Source organism: Seriola dumerili, unplaced genomic scaffold, assembly GCF_002260705.1.
Source record: "Seriola dumerili isolate Sdu_G_001 unplaced genomic scaffold, Sdu_1.0 BDQW01001389.1, whole genome shotgun sequence".
NCBI lineage: Eukaryota > Metazoa > Chordata > Actinopteri > Carangiformes > Carangidae > Seriola > Seriola dumerili.
In genome coordinates this window covers 856,892-875,428 of record NW_019175644.1, presented here as the reverse complement: position 1 = coordinate 875,428, position 18,537 = coordinate 856,892, and the positions used below count along the sequence as shown (strand labels likewise).

At 40.4% G+C, this 18,537-nt stretch overlaps 2 protein-coding genes across 7 annotated transcripts; one reads left to right on the top strand and one right to left on the bottom strand.

The window, feature by feature from the left end:
- Positions 1–538: 538 nt before the first annotated feature.
- LOC111238504 (inactive phospholipid phosphatase 7-like) lies at positions 539–8,735 on the bottom strand. 2 transcript variants are annotated; one of them, XM_022768055.1, is made up of 3 exons: positions 8,475–8,735; positions 7,551–8,334; positions 539–2,054 (listed from the first exon to the last, which is right to left on the bottom strand). In XM_022768055.1, the coding sequence occupies exons 2-3, from the start codon at positions 8,071–8,073 to the stop codon at positions 1,666–1,668; spliced, it is 912 nt and encodes a 303-aa protein (XP_022623776.1). In that variant the 5' UTR covers positions 8,074–8,334; positions 8,475–8,735; the 3' UTR covers positions 539–1,665. The 2 variants fall into 2 exon arrangements, with proteins under 2 accessions (XP_022623776.1, XP_022623775.1); XM_022768054.1 differs by having other exon boundaries at positions 7,551–8,735.
- Positions 8,736–9,530: 795 nt separating this feature from the next.
- fam78a (family with sequence similarity 78 member A) lies at positions 9,531–17,633 on the top strand. Of its 5 annotated transcripts, none has more exons than XM_022768058.1 (4): positions 9,531–10,017; positions 10,715–10,780; positions 10,883–11,186; positions 16,897–17,633. In XM_022768058.1, the coding sequence occupies exons 3-4, from the start codon at positions 10,924–10,926 to the stop codon at positions 17,420–17,422; spliced, it is 789 nt and encodes a 262-aa protein (XP_022623779.1). In that variant the 5' UTR covers positions 9,531–10,017; positions 10,715–10,780; positions 10,883–10,923; the 3' UTR covers positions 17,423–17,633. The 5 variants fall into 5 exon arrangements, with proteins under 5 accessions (XP_022623779.1, XP_022623780.1, XP_022623781.1 ...); XM_022768059.1 differs by having other exon boundaries at positions 10,565–10,780; XM_022768060.1 differs by lacking the exon at positions 10,715–10,780.
- The last annotated feature ends 904 nt before the right edge of the window (positions 17,634–18,537 follow it).

Below are 18,537 nucleotides of genomic sequence, written 5' to 3'. Positions count from 1 at the left end.
GTAATAGTGGATGTCCACATTTTTTTTTAGATTGATGCTCCATGTGAAGTGCATTCTTTTTCTGTGAAATAAGTAGAACGCATTTATAAACTTTAATTTAGGCTGAGAACGGCCAAACATTCAAAATGATAACCTGAAGAAAGTGAGAGAAGTCGAATGTCAAATGGATACCAGTTGGAGCCTTTTGGAAAGATCATAATGAAAATGTGAGGTTTCGAAAGACCACACTTCTTTTCCTGACCATGTTGTGCACCGTGTGATACCTTACAGTCCATGTGATGTTTGAAGCAATTACACCAATTTATTGTGGAAAGCTGCCTTATAATTAGGCACTTAAACTTCTTTTGGCTGATTTGTAAACATCATTCATCAATTTATGTTAAACAGTGTTTCCCTCATCCTGGTTGGCAGACGGTTTCCAGATTTCAATTTAAAATACAAGGCATCCACATTCTACTGACAGTCCACCTCATTTTATTAATAAGATGGAAAAACAAAGTAAAAACATGAAATATAGAACAAACTAAACTAATGTACATAAAACAGTATTTACACACCAAACCAAATGCACTGAAATATGTTTGCCACAAAGGAAAAAGAAAAAATCAAATTTCATTCAAATATCCATAAAAAACACATTCAGAAAATAAAGGCATGAATTCTTAAAAACTGATACTTCAAACAGATATTTTTGCTTTGCAGGCTTCAGTTGTTTATTGGGGCATAGAATCAGGATCACAGACAAACCATAATCATCTGTTAGGCAGCAGCCTGAAATGAAAGAGCTGAGGAGCAATAAGAAAAGATCTCAGCTCATTACAGCAGACTGTAAATGGCACGTTGAAGGAAATCATATTTGAACCTGTAAGAAAAATATCAAATTCTGTGCAAGTGTGACATTTGTTTTACACAAAAATAAGTTCATATTTGATAAACATACAGTAAAAAGATCAGAAATACGCAAACATTATCTTCATGCCAATTAGGAACAATGCGGAATATCCAAACAACAATCACCTATTTTAGTGTCACATCCAATATTACAGTCTTACACCAAACTCTATTCAGTGTTCAACATGGTTTAAGTATTTTACTAATCCAATATAAAAGCAAAACATTTACAAAAAAAAAAATGGAGAAAAAAGGAAGAGGTAACAGAGTAGATGTAAAAGGAAGTAAGATGGTAAAGAGAAGGAGGCACACAAACTCAAGACAGAATTTATTAAATCGAAAGTTCAGTTATGGATGAATCATACCGGCTTTCAAACTGTATGAGAATCAAAAATCTAAAACGAAGAAAAAAATCTTTAAAAAAATCAAAAACCTTAATCCTGCATGTACATTTCTACCAAATTGTTGCCAGTTTACATTTGTCTTATTTTTCCCTTTGTTATGAAGGAGCAGTAGGGGTGTGTGTGAGTAGATCTGACTGAAGATACAAGGATTTGTGAAGCATTGTAAAGGCCTTGTAAGGTCTTATGACCTGCTTGTCTTGGGTGTTACATGCAAGCCAGCATCTGCATCAAGATATTAATGCTTCTCTTTTTGCAATAAGAACTTCAAAACCCTTGGAAAAATAACTTACCTACCTACCTAAGTCCTTGACATTGTTGTGTTCATGTATTAAGTAAGCCTTGTGTGCTAGCATAGCCTTACACCAGGAGCTCAGAAAAAGGGGCTCCAGCTGAGTGTGCTTATGGAAATAAGAGTCTGGCAGGTGCTTGAGGAGAGCCACACAGTCTCCATCAAACTAAAGTGGAACATGCCCAGTGCAAAGCCACACACCATATCAGTTAGGTGGTGTTTCCCCAGCAGCACCCGTGACATGCCCACCAGAAAGGCCCACAGCACCAACAGGATGCGTAGCGGCACAGCCAGGACCAGGTGGGACAGCAGGAACTTGGAGACCATGGCGGCTCGGCTGGCGTGAGCGGCAGGGAAGGAGTAGAAGTCCATGGCGACGCAGTCCATGAATCCCGGTGTCATCTCCCAGGGTCCTTTGCGCTTCACCAGTCTCTGGACTCCAGCCACGGTCATGACGTCAAGGATGAGCGCTGTCACAGAAAAACTGAGTTAGATAATGAAGACTAAGAACTTGTGTTGAGATGCTATAATGGGAGGAGTATTAAGATACTTAAGTAGAAGTACCAATACAACATCATAAAAATACTTCATTACACTGCTAACTGCTAACAATTCATAGACGTCTGAAATGGGACAGTGGACCCCAAGTAGGTCAATTTATTTGATATTTAAAAAGGATTGAAACCACTGGTTTAATCCATGGAAATGCATCATATTTTATAAGCTTTTCCATTTTTTAATATAAAATCTTTATCTGAAAGTAGGGGAGTAAAAAGTGTAATATTCAACAGAAATGTAGTAGAGTAGAAGAGTGAAATTAAGTGAAGTGAAACACTCAAGTCAAGTACAGGCACCTAAAAATTGTACTTTGTTGTATTGTACAATACAGTATTTCAGTAAATGTACATACAGTTTCTTTCCACCACTGGACAAAGCATAGTTATGCACCAATAACTATTTTTTTTTTCTAGTCTTCTCCATGACCACATGTCCTAATTTTGTTTTAAATTGTTGTTTTTTTGATTAGTGGCTCTTCAAAAGTTATGGCCAGCTCAAAACTTGAGTTGTGGGCAGTTAAACCCACAAGTGATTTATTACTCCTCAGATTGCCTCATTTTAAGTTTTTTTCTTTTAGCATATAAACTTTCATGGGGGCAGTGAAATCTCTACAACAGAGCAACTGTACCACTCTGTACTTTGGACTTGAAGAACTTATCAACATATCCTTGCACTACTCCACTGGTAGGTTTTTTTAAGCCATGCTAACAGCAACGTATGGCAATGTTGGGCTGTCGTTTGGTCAGTCCAACACTTTGGTCCAGACTAAAATATCTCAACAACTCTTGGATGGTTTGCCACAATATTTTGAATAGATATTCATGGTTCCAAGATGATGTATCCCTCTGACATTGGTGATGTCCTGACTGTCCCTGTAGCACTGCCATGAGGTTCACATTTGTGGTTTTGAGTGATATATCACAACAACTAATGGATGCACTGTTATGACATTTGGTACACACATGATGTTAACATTTGTGTTAGCATTTCCCTCAAAGCACCTTTTGGTTGAGTACAGTCTCACAGAGCTGCTAGCATGGCTGTAGACTCTACAGAACAGATCAATAGTGATAAGACCAAAATACAGATAATGAGCAAATTGTCACGGTGGAACAGTGTGGTTTTATCAGGACTTCTTATATAATGTTGAGAGTCTTCAAACAGAGCAGAGAAAAACTATAGCACTTATATGTCAAATGATATCTTGGTGACCAAGAATAACTGATAAGGCATACAATACTGAGTAAGATTTGCTTTGAGTGCACATACCAGACATTTGCAGATGCCTTTTATAGCTCCATAGCACTCCCAAAAATACCCCTACCATCGCCATCTTTAACTTCTGTTCAAGTCTGCCATCTTCACACACACTCAACCAACCCTGCACTAAATAATGTCAGTTTCTCTGACATATTGGTTATGCTGCCCTACTTCTCATTCCACTTGCCCACTTGCCGTCCTAAAGGGACCATTATTTTAAATTCCATTACAGCTCCTTAAAGGCAGGCTAGTGAGGTGCTATCATTTTCATGGTCAGTGGGAAAAAAAAAAAATTCAAATACTAAAGGAAGAGACTGTGGAACAAAGGAGAGGTGGGCAGGCCCATAAAAAGTAATAACATAATGAGGCTGGTGCAGTCCCATGGTGCCCTGTGGCAGGCGACTTTTTGAAATTACTTAGGGGAGGCACAAGGTGAGCCAGGCAATGACATATCATATTATCAGCTGTAAGGGCGAGCCTGTCTGTGGTGCCCAGCTGACTCCAGCTGACTGAAGCAACAGTGATGAATCAGTTTGTCTTGGTAGGTTTGTTTGGTATCAACACATCAAATGACCAAAGTCTCCAAGAATGTGGGGATTATTTTTTTAGCAGCTGTTTTCAGGACAGACAGCACAACTGTAGTCATCACAGTGTGATAACACATTTGAAGTCAGCCCCCAGTCAGCCAGCACAGAGTTATTGATCACACAATAACAACAGTTAGTTTTGAGCAGTCACTCTCCCCCACTAAGTCAGATCCTCAGTGCTGAACTCAGATCCACTGTTCAAGGGGAATCTGCTAAATTGCGAAAGGAAACTCCAAGAAGAGCAACAGGTTAGGGCAGAAAACTGATCAGGCTGCCACAAATCAACTAGCATTGTGAAGAAATGACACAATGGCCATTGTGTTTCTCAGTACCAAGCTATGATGGAATACTAGCACAATGCTTAATGCTTTGCCTGATCAGTTTCTTCTTTCCCACTGCAGCAAGAATGATACAGCTTAGTCTGTCACTGATTCTGATGGACTCACTGTGGCCTGCAAATCATTTGCAGAAAAAAAGTTCACTGGATGAACCTGCAGACAATTGGTGCCAGATGTACAGTCATATATGGAGTAAAATAATGAGCATAGGCTACAGCCATATCAGGGCAGAGCGCATTGGTGATAAGCAAAGGTCATTTTAAAGGAGGCTGTGATTGGAAGGTTGGAGGTTGGCAGTCCATCTCCGACCTTTTCTACTTTTGCTGCTGTTCTAATTTACTTTTAGTAATGATTTCAACACTGCAGAGATGATTCAGGTATTTTAAATTCCCTTGTCAGGATGTGTGATTTCTCATCAGTTCACGCAAAACATTTTCTACCTCAAACTAAGGTACTGCACACTTGTCTAGTTACAATGGCAATTCAGAGGTTATGAATTGAGCAAAATATCTGGCTCTTGAGCTCCATGATGTTCACAAACTAGTCACAAATTTAAATTGTTTGCCATTTATGCTGGGCAGGTACCAAACACTGAGGTTTTCGAGGATTTCTTCTGAAAAAGGCTGCCTGCTGTGGCAAAAAGCGACGCTGATAAGAACAGTGACAGAGACCAAGAACAGTAATGTTGTGGGCCAGAAAATGAGTAAAAAAACCCTATGAGTGACTCCTTTCACATACAAGTGGTCACATGATCTATTTCTAACATAAAAATATTGATCAGAGCTGCTTTAATGAATGAATGAATGAATGAATGAATGAATGAATGAATAATCTTGCAGCCAAACCAAGGCAATGAAGTGCATGCTGGTTAGCCATTTGAAATATAATGCTAAATACAGAGCTATCTGCTCCACAAAGCTTAATGAAAAATTAATGAAAGACAACAGCTGTGTGTGCATGGCCTAATCATGCCTGTTTGTTATTGTCACTATCCATGCAGGCCTCAACTATAGCACAGGGAGCTGGGCATTCAGAGCACACCAAACTCTGCCTCATTTATCCTCGCACAACAGCAACAGCAATGTTATTGATATTGTTGCAGTCACATCTGCCTCCTCCCCATGCAAATCTGTAAATATGAATGGCTTATGCACTGTCTTGAGAATGCGTAATTTGTTGCTCTTGTTCTTTCTGGTCTTCCTCTCTTGTGTCCTCTGTAATTTTGAACTATCCCTTCACTGGTTTCAGAACATCTTGCCAAAGGACTGCAGCTGAAAATTTGCCAACTGGCACATTTACAGAGATGTTGATTAATGCCTGCTGTCCTTAAAAAAAACATGAATTAAATAAAAATGAAATAACAGCATAATTTTTATAAAGAAGTGACTCTGAACCCTAAATTTTAAGGACAAATCTGATGTTATATGCATTAAAAGACTGCGTTAGCAATCAGCTCACTCTCACACTCGAAGATACTAAAACTGAAAGTACAGTATAAGCCATAAAGACTTTCAGTGTAAGTAAACTGCTCTGTCATTGCTGATATATGTTAAGTTACTTTAAGGGCCTCTTTAACGCATAGGTTGATTAATCAGTGCAAAAAGAACCTTGACACTTTAGCACCATTTTCATGCCTGAATCATCCACAGCAGTTGTTTATAACTCTTCTACTCTTCAAATGGAGTTGCATTATTATAAGCAAACACAAACTCTTTGAGAAGTGGAGTAATTAGGTCACTGAAGGAATTTAAGTCATACAGAGAAAGAAAGCAGAAAACACCCCAGTCGGACTACACTGCAGCTGATAAGGGTGGGAACATCCTCTGCACAGTCAAGGTCTGCTTTTGGATCCTCTGACACGTCCAGTTGTCCTATAGATAGTCCCAGTTATTGTGTGGCTACACTGTTTTCTAAACACTATATGGGAAATATTTCTGCACTGCACAGTTCATATGGGCTTAACTGTAGGCTGAATTTAACCAATCCTGACAGACCAGTCTACAGGAAAACAAATCAGAAGCAATAAATATTAATTCCCCACCCATGGTTAAGTATGTTCGTAGATTTTCTCCTGACAGACCTCGATAGACTAAAATTATCCTGGACCAACGCATAATGAACAAGCATTTGGGGTTGAACAATGTTCCAAACACAAAGCAAGTGTGTCCCAAATCCAGAGATTTACTGGCTTCCAATCAGAGCTCAATGTTGCCACAGGCAGGGGATTTGTACTGCTTTTTGGTCAATAATCTGTATGGGGGTCAAGACTCTGCGTGTGTGGGTGTGTGTGGGTATGTGCACTTGGCTGCGTGCACCCGTGTGCGCACGCACGCACGCACGCACACACACACGTTCCCCAGTCATTGTGAAAAATTCAATTTCGTGTCATCTGCTATTTGCTGCAGAAATATATTGAAATAAAATTTGTTGTTCTACTTCTTCACGCTGTTATTACCACCAACAGAGACAGAGCAACAATTCAATACTGGATCAAAAACAACAAGGGTCTTTTTATGTATGGACCCGCAGGACAAAACCTTCTCAAACATGGGCAGTTAACAAGCTTAATGTCTCAATATATTTGGCGGGCCTTGAAATGTTTGAGAATCCGTTCGCTTCTGAATGAGCATTGATCAAAGGCAGCTTGTTTTGCAGTTAAAACTATAAAGCACATCAACCATTGTGTGATGCAACTCAAAAAAGTGATGCAAAACACAACTTTGGTCAATTGCTGTAATTCCGCAGCAATACTTTGTGTGTGGCTGTATTAGATTGTATTGTATGGCTGCATCATATGCAGTAGTATGTACCTCACACTAAAAACCACAACAATTAAACAAAAGTTTCATGAGATGATGTCGATTGAAAGGTACTTATTGTGGGGCTACTGCACTGGATTGCATTAGACTGTGTGGGACACTTAAAAAGAAACAGAAAGTGTTGTTCACACACATTTAGAAGTTAAGTAAACGCTTATATTAAACTAGTATATTCTTTGGAAATGTGATTGTATGGTTGGACTATTTTGCATGACTGGCACAGCTGACCCATTCCCCAGGTGAGAATTAAAGTGGGCACAAGTAAAAGGAAGATTGTGGGTGCAGGTCATTCTAGTGGTTTGGTTCTTGGTGTAAACTTGTTCATACAGCCATGGCGCATGAGGTGCACTTTATGGATGAACTGCATGTTTTGGACAGGCTGGTGAGTGTGATGTGGCATTTACCAAGCAGCAGGTTGACCAGGACCTCTTGTCCAGCCAGAGTGTTACTCCTTGTGAGACACAGGATAGTGCCAATGATCCACGTGATGCCGTGCCCTGTGAGCGCTAACAGGGTGACCATGGAGCGGCAGCCTCCCCAGGGGGACGACGTGTAGGCGCACACCCCCATGCGCTTGGACAGACAGATGTCAATGGCGAGGAGGGAATTCATTGCTATCCCCTTGAATGAAGGGTTCAGCTGCATACAGTCTTCCTCTGGCATTCTGCTGGGCTCTCTCCTGTCCTTGCTGCCACTGTCGGTAGGTTCTTCACTCTGCTGGCTTGTTTGGTGCTTGTTTTGACCCGGTCGCCTCGCGCTGCCTCGGCTTTCAGAGGGGCCACCGCCGCCGCCGCCGCCGCCGCCGCTGCCACTGCTGCTGCCGCTGCCGCCGCGGAGGGGCTGATGATTCAAGGACATGAACTCAGGTCTGCTCAGGACACTGTTTCTCTCCCGCGCCCTGGATCTCACATTGTAACTCGAGGGCATGTTTGGATAGGGCCAAGTTCGCCTCTGTGGGTGCAATAACCGATTGTCAATCTCCGGAAGATAATTCAAGTGGTGCGAGTACACCACGGCAGTGAAATGTCCCAGGATAAACCCCCACCATGCACCAGTCCTCCCCCTCCTGTGGCCTTAATAGATATATTTAGACCCACTGGAATGTGCGGTGGCCATGCTGTTTATACCATGCGGACAGGGAGAGTGTACTGAATGGCATTTGCCTCGGCCAATCCAGAGAAACCCGATCTACAGCATGGAGATATAATAACAACATGCGTATCTTGTTACGGCACAGCGCTACCAAGCTAACAGGTACCTCTGAGAAAGACAGGCTCAGTGTAGAAAAAGGTGCAAGAAATACGCAAGACACGGTGTTGTCATCTTACCCGGCGAAGGGATGAAGAGCTATGAACCACACAGCATCACTCTAAATCTCCCCTGCAGTCTCCACAACACCTCTGATATCCTGGCAGCGAGGAGAGGGGACTCTAGTCCTATAGCTATAAGGCAATGCAGGCAAAAGCTGAAGAAGTTAAGAGTCAGGCAAAAATCACCAACAAAGGGTGAAGACAAGGCGGCGCTGCCAGTGAAGCCTCCGTACGGATTTGACGTAGTTTACGCACAGTCCCGATTCAGCCTCTGCGGTGCGCTGTGCTGCGGAGCGGAGTTCTCCAAGGTGCTTAAATAGACAGCGGCGGGACAGTGGAGCTCTTCATCATGATGGAGACGGAGGCAGGATTTTCAAATATCCTACCACTGTGCGACCAAATACAAATCACACAAACAAGAGAGCAAGTGAATGAACGAATGAATGAATGTGTTGTGACTGAATAAAAGATGACTGTCAAACCACAGACCATATTGATTATTGATTACACTGATCACACCTGCCCCGAAACCTCTTTGCACAGTAAATTAATAATAAATAAATAAATAATAAATCTTAATGTTAAGTTGTATTGCCAAAACTGCATTTACAGTTGAAGATTACAATGTAAGAAGTCTAAAGAAAATCAAACAGATAATTAAGCCATTATCAAGAAATTAATATTAAGTAATAATTCATGTCCAAATTAAAACCTGTAGTAAAGAATATTATATAGGCCACTGGCCGATAATACTGATAGCCTAATAATTGATTTTTATTTTTATTGTTAGCCTATGCAATTGGACTATTGTTATTTGAACGTGCATGTGCACAAAAGTCAGTTTTTTGAATGCTGAATTAGAACAGAAGCCAACCATCTCCTACCCTCTAAACATCTAAGCTACTTTTACACGGCAGCTTAAACAATGTGCTTTGAGACGATATACCGCAGCCTCACACAAACATTACTGCCTACATTTCCCAGCATGCTCGCAGCTCGGGGCGGAAGTGTCGTGTCAAAGATACTTATAGAGCTGCTTCCCAGGCAGCTGAAATAGACCAATGCGTAGCGGGGTGAACCTGCCGTGGCAGCGATGGGACGAGCTCGGAGAAATGACAGCCTGTGCAGGAATTTAGGCTGAACTGCATCCCATCACAGAGAGGACCGCGCGGCTGCCGGCTCGCTCGCCCTGTGTGTGACTATGTGCTGGCAGTTCTCCATAGAGAGCCGCTATGTTGTTTTTTCATATTTATTTATTTTTAAATGTTTAGAATGGATCCGGTGAAATGGGTGCTAAAGTTGACCCGGCGGTGTCCTCTGGATGTTACGGTGCTCGACTAGATCTCAGTGCTTGTGGAAATGCTACCTCTCCCTGTGGGACGGTGAAATAATAATTTTTCGGCGATAGACTTGGGGGAGAAATAACGGGAGCCGGCGTGAAGGAGATAAAGGAATTACCTCTCTGACCGAGAAACTGTGAGAGCCGCTGTTCACTCTGAATTTTCTCCAGGATTTCGCCCTGCTGAAGACACTGGAGACTTTCCAGTGAACTGTTTTATAGGTAGACTTCTTCTTTTTCTTCTTCTTTTTTTTTTTGCATGTTGTTTTTGTCGGTTAAAAATAGACCACAATTCATGCAGTTGCACAACATGAACCTTTAATCCACACATGTTGTATTGACGTAAAATATAACGTCCAGTAACGCTGATGAATCGTTAATTACACTTTTTTCCCCTCTTTTTTTTTTTTTAAATTGAGGCTGTTGCGGATTAAATGCACACTAGGCAGCTCTATTCAATCTGACCTGCCATTTATCGTTAAAAACTGTCCGGCTTAACATTTTTTCAAGTAAGATTTGTCACCAGCTGGATGTCTATAGAGCTTTAACCATTAGATGATAGTCCGGGGATTAGCCTCTAATGAAATAAAGAATCACACAAAAGACAATACGACACTAAGAGGTAACACTAGTAGTTTTTGTTAATTATTTAGCTCATAATTAACCTGAACCTTTTACGCGCAACTTTCCAATGGATGCATGTTTGCCAGATGGTCAAGTCTTTTTGTAATAGAGCACATATAAGAGGCAATGGCTTGTATCTTGACAGCATGAAAACATCAATGCACGGATAAGGAACGGTATTGCACCTGCGCTTGTTTGCTGAAGTTGGGTTTACGCACCGGAAAGCATGCGCTCTACGAATACAAAGACTTTCTAAGCCGGTCTTCTTCTTCTTCCTCTTCTTTTCTGAAAGTAGTTTTGGATCAAAGATGCATGGCTTTTTTATGAGACAGTCCTCTGTACATAAACACTTTTCATTCTGGTAAGCTTTTCTTTTTTTTTTTTTTTTGGTTGAGGGAAACATGATGAGGATCCAACTGTGGTGATTTTCTTGCTGTTTCCATGCGTCTTTCTTCTCCCCCAGACCTCTGGACGTTGTTGTGGATTGTGTTGCTGTTTAATGCAATGGGCTGTATCCAGAGTATCAGGTGTAAGCCCAAGAGTTTCCGAGACAGTATCATCGTCCTGGAGGTGAACACTTGCATCGATAACAACCCCACCAGCATCGACGAATCAAACAGCGTGGTCCTGCGCTACCGGACACCGCACTTCCGAGCTCATGCCCAGGTCCTGGTGCCGCCAGTGGCCGGGCAAGAGACATGGACCATCGGCTGGATTCAAGCGTGTAATCACATGGAGTTCTACAATACTTATGGAAACAAAGGGATGTGAGTATCATGGGCCCTTTTTACTGTATGTAAAGACGTTGATCATCATTGTTAGGTGATGAGCATGTGTTGAGAACATTGGGTTTAGACTCCCCCAGAGGTTTAATGTTTGAGGTACTGAACCCCAACGCTGGAATGAAGCCCTTTGATACTCTCTATGAAGTAACATACAAGTAAAAAAAGGTTTGCCTAAAAATTATTCATCATATTTTTATGTTAGCCTCTGAGTTTTTTTACTGGAATCCTTCAGGCTATCATCTTAATTCTCACATACATGTATTAGGACTGCAACTAACAATTAGTATCTGCCAATTACTTTCCTATTAACCAATTAATGTTGGGATACAAATGTCAAAAACGTGAAAAAATGCCATTAACGACTTCACAGAGCCCAGAGTGACATCCCTACATGTGTTGTTCTGTCTGACCGACAGTTTACTGTCTCAAATGGCAAAGAGCAAGCAGCAATGCCTGCCATTTGAGAAGAAATATTACATGATTGTTTACCAAAAAAGTTGTCCATTAAGTTAAAGTTGCTAAACTAATAGTTCAAAGCTAGCTAACACTTTTAAGAATATGTTAAATATACCATCCAACGCTGTTTGAAACAGTAGTTGAAAAGTGTTTTATCTAAAAATTATGGAGAATACAAGTTTGAATTTTAAGCCTCCTATAGTTGCTGATATTCAGCTATGCAGATAAAAAATTTAGCCAGTGTCACCTCAAGGAAAAGAAACCTACTCTTAAGTAAATTAGCCACTTATTTCGAAATAAAGAATCGTTTCAAAGAGTCAGTTCCAACCACCAAAAGAGAAGCTTTATATCAGCGTACTTTCCTGGGCTGGATTGTGAGTGTTGGAGTTCCTGTTTTTTGTATTGCAAGTAATGCTAAAATGACTCTAAAGTGGAAATATTATTGAGTAGTGAAACTTGGTTGCATTTGGGTTTCCCAGCATCACTGTGTGCTGTGTATGCAAAATATTAGGCATTAACATCTGTTGTCAGGAAGATAATATTTACAGAGAATGAAGATAAATGGACTTGTCTGTAAGTGCACTTTAATTCAATCAGTAGCTCAGCTGTCTGCAGCATGTGGGCCTGTGGCTGCAGGCTACAAAGTACTTCAAAACCTGACAGATATGGGAGTAGGACATTGTGATGGAAAATAATTGCTATGACCTGTCAGATCCCTCCCGCTTGTCAATACAGTTATTTTGCATCAGTGGTTAAAGACAAACACCAACAAATGCAGCTTTAAAAAAGGCTCATAACACTGAGTGATAGTTAACTGGTCTGTTTCACTTTCTCTGTTGCTTTTTTTCCCTACATACATATGTTATACAAGTTGCATATCTTATATCCCGTAGTGGGCAAACCACAAGCCGACGTGCACCCAGAATAAGCTTTATCTGTAGGCACTGCAGCAGAGGATGTTAGAGTTCTGCACGTCTAAGATTAGAGACCCAGTCCCCTCCCCTACACCCCCACCCCTTTACGGCCCCACATATGTGTGTGTGTGTGTGTGTGTGTGTGTGTCGGTGTGAGAGAGAGGGTGAGAAGGTGAGAAAGTGAGAGAACCCCCAAAAGTCCAGTCTGATCGATGTGTTTGGTAAAATGCATTTGTGTTTACAATCGTTGCCCCTTTCATCCAAGCTGCACTATTGTATTGTGAATATTTACTCTTCTAGCTTGCTGAAATTGAATTGTTATGCTCTTCTGTCTTTGTAGTTAATGATGACTGTTTCCATATAGAGAAACACAGAAAAACATTCAATCAGGAAACATAATATAAACGAGTAGCTCCCCATTTTGAAGCCTAAAACTTAGAACTGGACACGGTCACTAATTTCTAGTCTACTGTACTTGACTGTGCTCACAGTAGAAGAAACAGAGAGTCAATATAATGCATTTCTTCTAATTTTATCAGTTGTGAAAGATTTAAGGTTGTAACTAATGAATATTTTAATTTTTCGATTAGTTTGCTGATCTTTTTTTTTTTTTTAATTAATCATTTAGTCTATAAAGTGTTTCTAAATTGTACTAAAAATGTCTTTCTTTATCATCAACCAGGAGTACAAAACCAAAAGATATTCAGTTTACTATGATATAAAACAGAGAAAAAACAAAAATCCTCCGATTTAAGAAGCTGGAACCAGCAAATGGTGGCCGATTAATTTTCTAATAACTAATCATTACAGCTCTAAAGAGATTCTTTTAAAGATCTCACAAAGTACTAACAATCCAAAATAACACAAACTCATCACTTTAAATGTCTTAAATTCTGAAATTACAAAAGCTGCTTCAAAAGGGTCACATTAGCTTAAATGCCGCTGAGCAGAATTTGTCAGCTATTAAAGAGCAATGGTAAGAAGTACATGATATGATATGATATATGATAATGTGCTTTATGGCTAAATGAGACAACTGACATAGTTCTATTGGCAGGAAACGCCCAAATTACAGCAACCAAACATAAAATGGAGAGATTCTCAAAAATCATGTCAGCATTATGGTGGATGCAGACAAACCACAGTGACAAAGAAGAAGCGTGATCTCAAGTTGGAAATAACCAACATGGACGTAACAGATACAGTTTATATATAGTACTACACTGTATATAGGGGTGTTGGAATGCACCCACCCACCTTTGCAAAAGTGTTTGCACAGGCAACTCCCCTCTTCGTGCTGTGTTTACATTATTTTGTCTGCCCCTGTAGCTCACGCGCTCTACAATGTATTTCATACATTATCATATTCAATTCTTTTCAAGTCATTAAAATTTTCTTCCTAGCAAAGGCAGATAATGACAGAACTTCACGAGTGCATCAAGGCCATTTATTCTTGATGTTCATTTTTGAAGTCACTCTTAGGATGCAAGAGATGAGGCTGTTCTCGCTGCTGCTCATACTCTCATACTAAGTAGTTTCTTTGATGGTAATAAAACTTAAGTGTGCCGTAATCAGACAGAACAGATGAGGATGGTAATGTGGATGATTTCTCGGGTGGCTTTGGATGATGTGCTCAGGATTCTGGACACATTCATCGTATCCCCTCCTGCCCCTGTCTTTTAGAGCAGCTTCACAGAGGTACAGTTTTGTAGGTTTGGACAGTATGTGTGTATTTATAAAAAGGCATGCACACATGTTGATGCACATACCAATGTGTGTTGTGATTAGGTGAGGCCTGCTATGTTGCCCTAAAACTTTAAAGGTGCCAAAAATAAAAACTTAGTAGGGCAGTGTGGTAATGTTGTAGTCTGTACAAACAAAAAAATCACTGGTGGTGAGGATAAAGCATGCTGTAATTGGGTAACTGATTGCATTGGCACCTTATTTCTTCATTTGTACTTGAAACTTGATTTAATCTCTTGAGTCTTTATTATGCCTTATCAACAGAATTTTGTTACTCCGAACCACTTGCCCTTAACATGCAAATGAATATGGCAACACAGCTGCAGAGACAGGAAATTAGCCGTGTTTCCACATTGCTTCTGCTTCTGCTTCAGTCATGATCAAACTCTCTCAGTAAGACACACCATTTCTCAACAGAGCTGTTTGCAAACTTCTAATAACCCTTTGTGTAGTTAACAGGCCTAAGGCTTTAATATTTCAAATATCACATATTGTTTTTGGCTTAAGATGATATTGCCTTAGTTAATTGTTTGCTAAAGAGCTCTCAGTTTTGATGTGTAGAGCACAGGGCTTATTGTAACTGGAGGTTAAAGTCATAGCTGAACAGGAAATAGTTGCAACCATGTACTACAGCAGTGGCTCCCAGCCTTTTTATTGGCCTTGAGATTAACTCAGGTTCAACACAATCATGTTCCTGATATGGTCAATTTAGTTACAATATTACTTAACTACATAAAACATATAACACAAACTTATTTTTCCATACAATTGAACTGTCAGCGTTTAAGTTGATTTGGTCACACTTGCATTTGTACTACTAGTGGCAGAAGCTATAGATTTTTTTCGAATATTCATCCATTACTTTATTTTAACTGTTTCAACTGTTTGTTACTTTTAGGTATCTACTTTAGCAATTCATCCATTACTTTTAACTACTTCACTATCTATGTCATCTATGTAGCCGCTAATTTTAGCTTATTATTATGATATTCTAAGCCATTTTACAGTTTATCTGTCACTTTCAGCTCTATTTCAACGATTTATCCATTACTCAGCTGACTCAGTATAGTATATATCCATATGTGGATATATACTTATTGTTTTAAATTTAGTTTCAATTTTTCAATTTTTAGTACCCCCTTGCTGGGAATCACTGTACTAGGGTGCATGCAACATTTACAATAACTGACATGCTTGGGAGACACTTTTTCTTTTGCTTTTTTTTTTTTTTTAAGAAGTGAATTCATTTTTTAACATCTCTGTGGTTCTGTCACAAATACTCACACCACATACTGCAGACCATTTGGTTATGTCAAACAGGAAGTGAGCCATATCTCTGCATTGTTTTCCCCAGTCATGATCAAAGTTATTCAATGGGTGTGTGCAGTCTACCCTCCTTTCCATTTACACTTACTGATTTGTTCTGGGTTTGATGTAGTTTTTTTTTTTCCATGACAATTTCAGAGCAATTCATGTACAGGACCAAGTCTCAGTTTTTCTGCCAAAAAAAAATGACATTTAGGTGTTTAACTTTTGATGGAAAATACCACCTAATGAAGGAAAATAATTACATGTTTATGAGTACAATGTGCTTGTGAGGCCATATTGTCTATACAGTTAAAAGCTGGATATTGCTATCAAACTGTTTTGCATTGTATTGGAGTTACCTGAGTTTATGCCACTGACAGAATGGATTGCTGCAAATTGTTTTGGAGGCATTGGTTGAGAGGATTAAGTGATTTTTCAGAGAAAAAAAAAAAAGAAGTACATATGCATACACGTGCACTCACACATTCGCACTCACACATTCGCACACGCGCACACACGCGCACACACACACAAGGGCCAGCTGATATCATGCCTGACATGCTAATCTCACCCCCTGGGTGAATGCATAAATCACAATGTGAGGCCAGGCCAAGCAGACAGTAAGTCATGTGGCTGTGATCACACTGTTATCTCCTCTGTTCTGCTGGTCCTCAGCTTCAGGGAAAAAAAGGTAATCTTTTTCCTGCTGCAGGCAGAAAATCAATATGTGGACAGACTAGAGGTACCAGGTCACTTAAGCCGTTCAGCGTCGCCCGCTGTGCGTGTCACAATATTTTATAGTTGTATTGTATTTTTCCTCAGCTGTTTCAAATTTGGTAGAAAGAGCCAACTGTGAGGCTTTGAATGAACTTCTTGCATCTGTCATGTGTTGTTGGACAGACAGTGATATATCAGGAGGGAGATTACCGAGATGCAAATGCACAGATATTTATACAGAAAGCATTAGACAGGAGAGCTTTTTACACGAGGAATCCTGTGGTATGGTTTATTGTGTAAGAGCTAAACCTTCAGGATAATTCAAGTTTATTACAACTTGGGTCTTATTTTTGTAGTTTTTAAAAAAATTTGTGTTGGTATCACTAAAAAGAAGACAGACAGGTCAAGGCACATATAAGGTATTTGGAAAAGAAAAGAGAACATCCATGCCAGTTTACAGAGAGCTTCCTGGTTCAATTAATAAAATGTTATTGTAACATGACCAAAACTATGACCTAAAGATCCTATTTCTGATGATTCCTGTCAACTTCCAGGTCGAGTTGGGAGCTCCCCGACCTGCGTGACGGCAAGATCCAAGCCATCAGTGACTCGGATGGCGTCAACTACCCATGGTACGGCAACACCACGGAGACCTGCACTGTCGTAGGCCCCACCAAGAAGGACAGCAAGTTCACCGTCAGTATGAACGACAATTTCTACCCCAGCGTGACCTGGGGCGTGCCGGTCAGTGACAGCAATGTGCCTCAGCTTAGCAGCATCCACCGCGACCAGAGCTTTACGACCTGGCTGGTGGCGATCAACCAGGCCACCTCAGAGACGCTCGTCCTGCAGACAATCCGCTGGAGGATGCGGCTTCACATCAAAGTGGACCCAGAAAAGCCTCTGGGTCACAGGGCCATTCTGAACGAGCCCGTGGCCCAGGAACAGCCCCAAATCCTGGGCAAGAATGAGCCCATCCCTGCTAACGCCATGGTCAAGCCCAATGCCAATGACGCCCAGGTGCTGATGTGGCGGCCAAAGAATGGTGACCCCGTGGTGGTCATCCCACCCAAATACTGACCTGTTTCACTGACCAGACTGGCCTTGGATACTTTAACAGTATCATCTCTTATTTGTTCTCTTTCTTCCGTTCCTGCTCTTCACCAGCTCTCACTGCTTTAACCTTTCTTTGACATACGTTTTCTTCCGTTTTTGCCTCCTTACTCTCCTCTCTTACATTTTAAAACTACTCAGAGAGAAAAACAGACAGAGACAAATGAAACCAGCTCTCTGAAAAAAAAAAAAAAAAAAAAAAAAAAAAAGACCAGCTGTTGCTATGAGGGCGGAGGCTAGTTAAACATACAGTACTTTTAAAACTGGAGTGAACAAACTGCAACCATTCTACCTTCAAACTGGGTCGGGCCTCACTGTGCTAAATGAAGTCATTGCAAAAATAATAAACAAGGGTATTTCTTTGTTTAGTTTTTTTAATTTTATATTTTATATTTTGGCTCTTTGGGTCGAGTGATACGAGGTTTGTGAGTGTGGGTGGAGTATTTACATGACCATGTCTGCTACTACATGGATATGCACAAATGTTGTGTACATATACAGTTGTGTTTTTATTTATGGGTTTGGAGAGAGTGCATTTTATTTTGTTTGTTGTTGTTGTTGTCATGTGCTTTACATGGCAAATTGCATTGGGTGACATACTAGATTTTAGTTTGTTTTGTTTTTAAAACATGCAAGACATTCAATCCATGCTGCCTTAAGTTTACATCGCTTTCCACTGCAAACTTTTTAGCCTTAAACAAAGTGCAATGCAGTATTTTGCTCATTTGTCCCCTCTCTTCCAGACTGTTGTTGCTGGCATGTGTGGGTTTAGGACATGAGTGACACCACAGAAGAAGAACTGGGTCTGAAATTTAGGCTTTTTTTTATGTTCAGTTGCATTTACTTGACAAATGTATTGTCTCACAAGTACAACCAGCATTATGTGTAGACACAGTTATACAACCAGGCTAACTAGTTGTGTTTCAAGTGCATTATGCAACAGAAGAGATGCTCTGTGCAGACGGACATACAGAGAACACCAGTTGAGCCAACCCTTGTCAATAGCACTAAGCACATGAAACTCTACTTCCAACAACAACTTGAGCAAAAGGTACTCAAAAGCAAAGTTAACCTCATTTCAT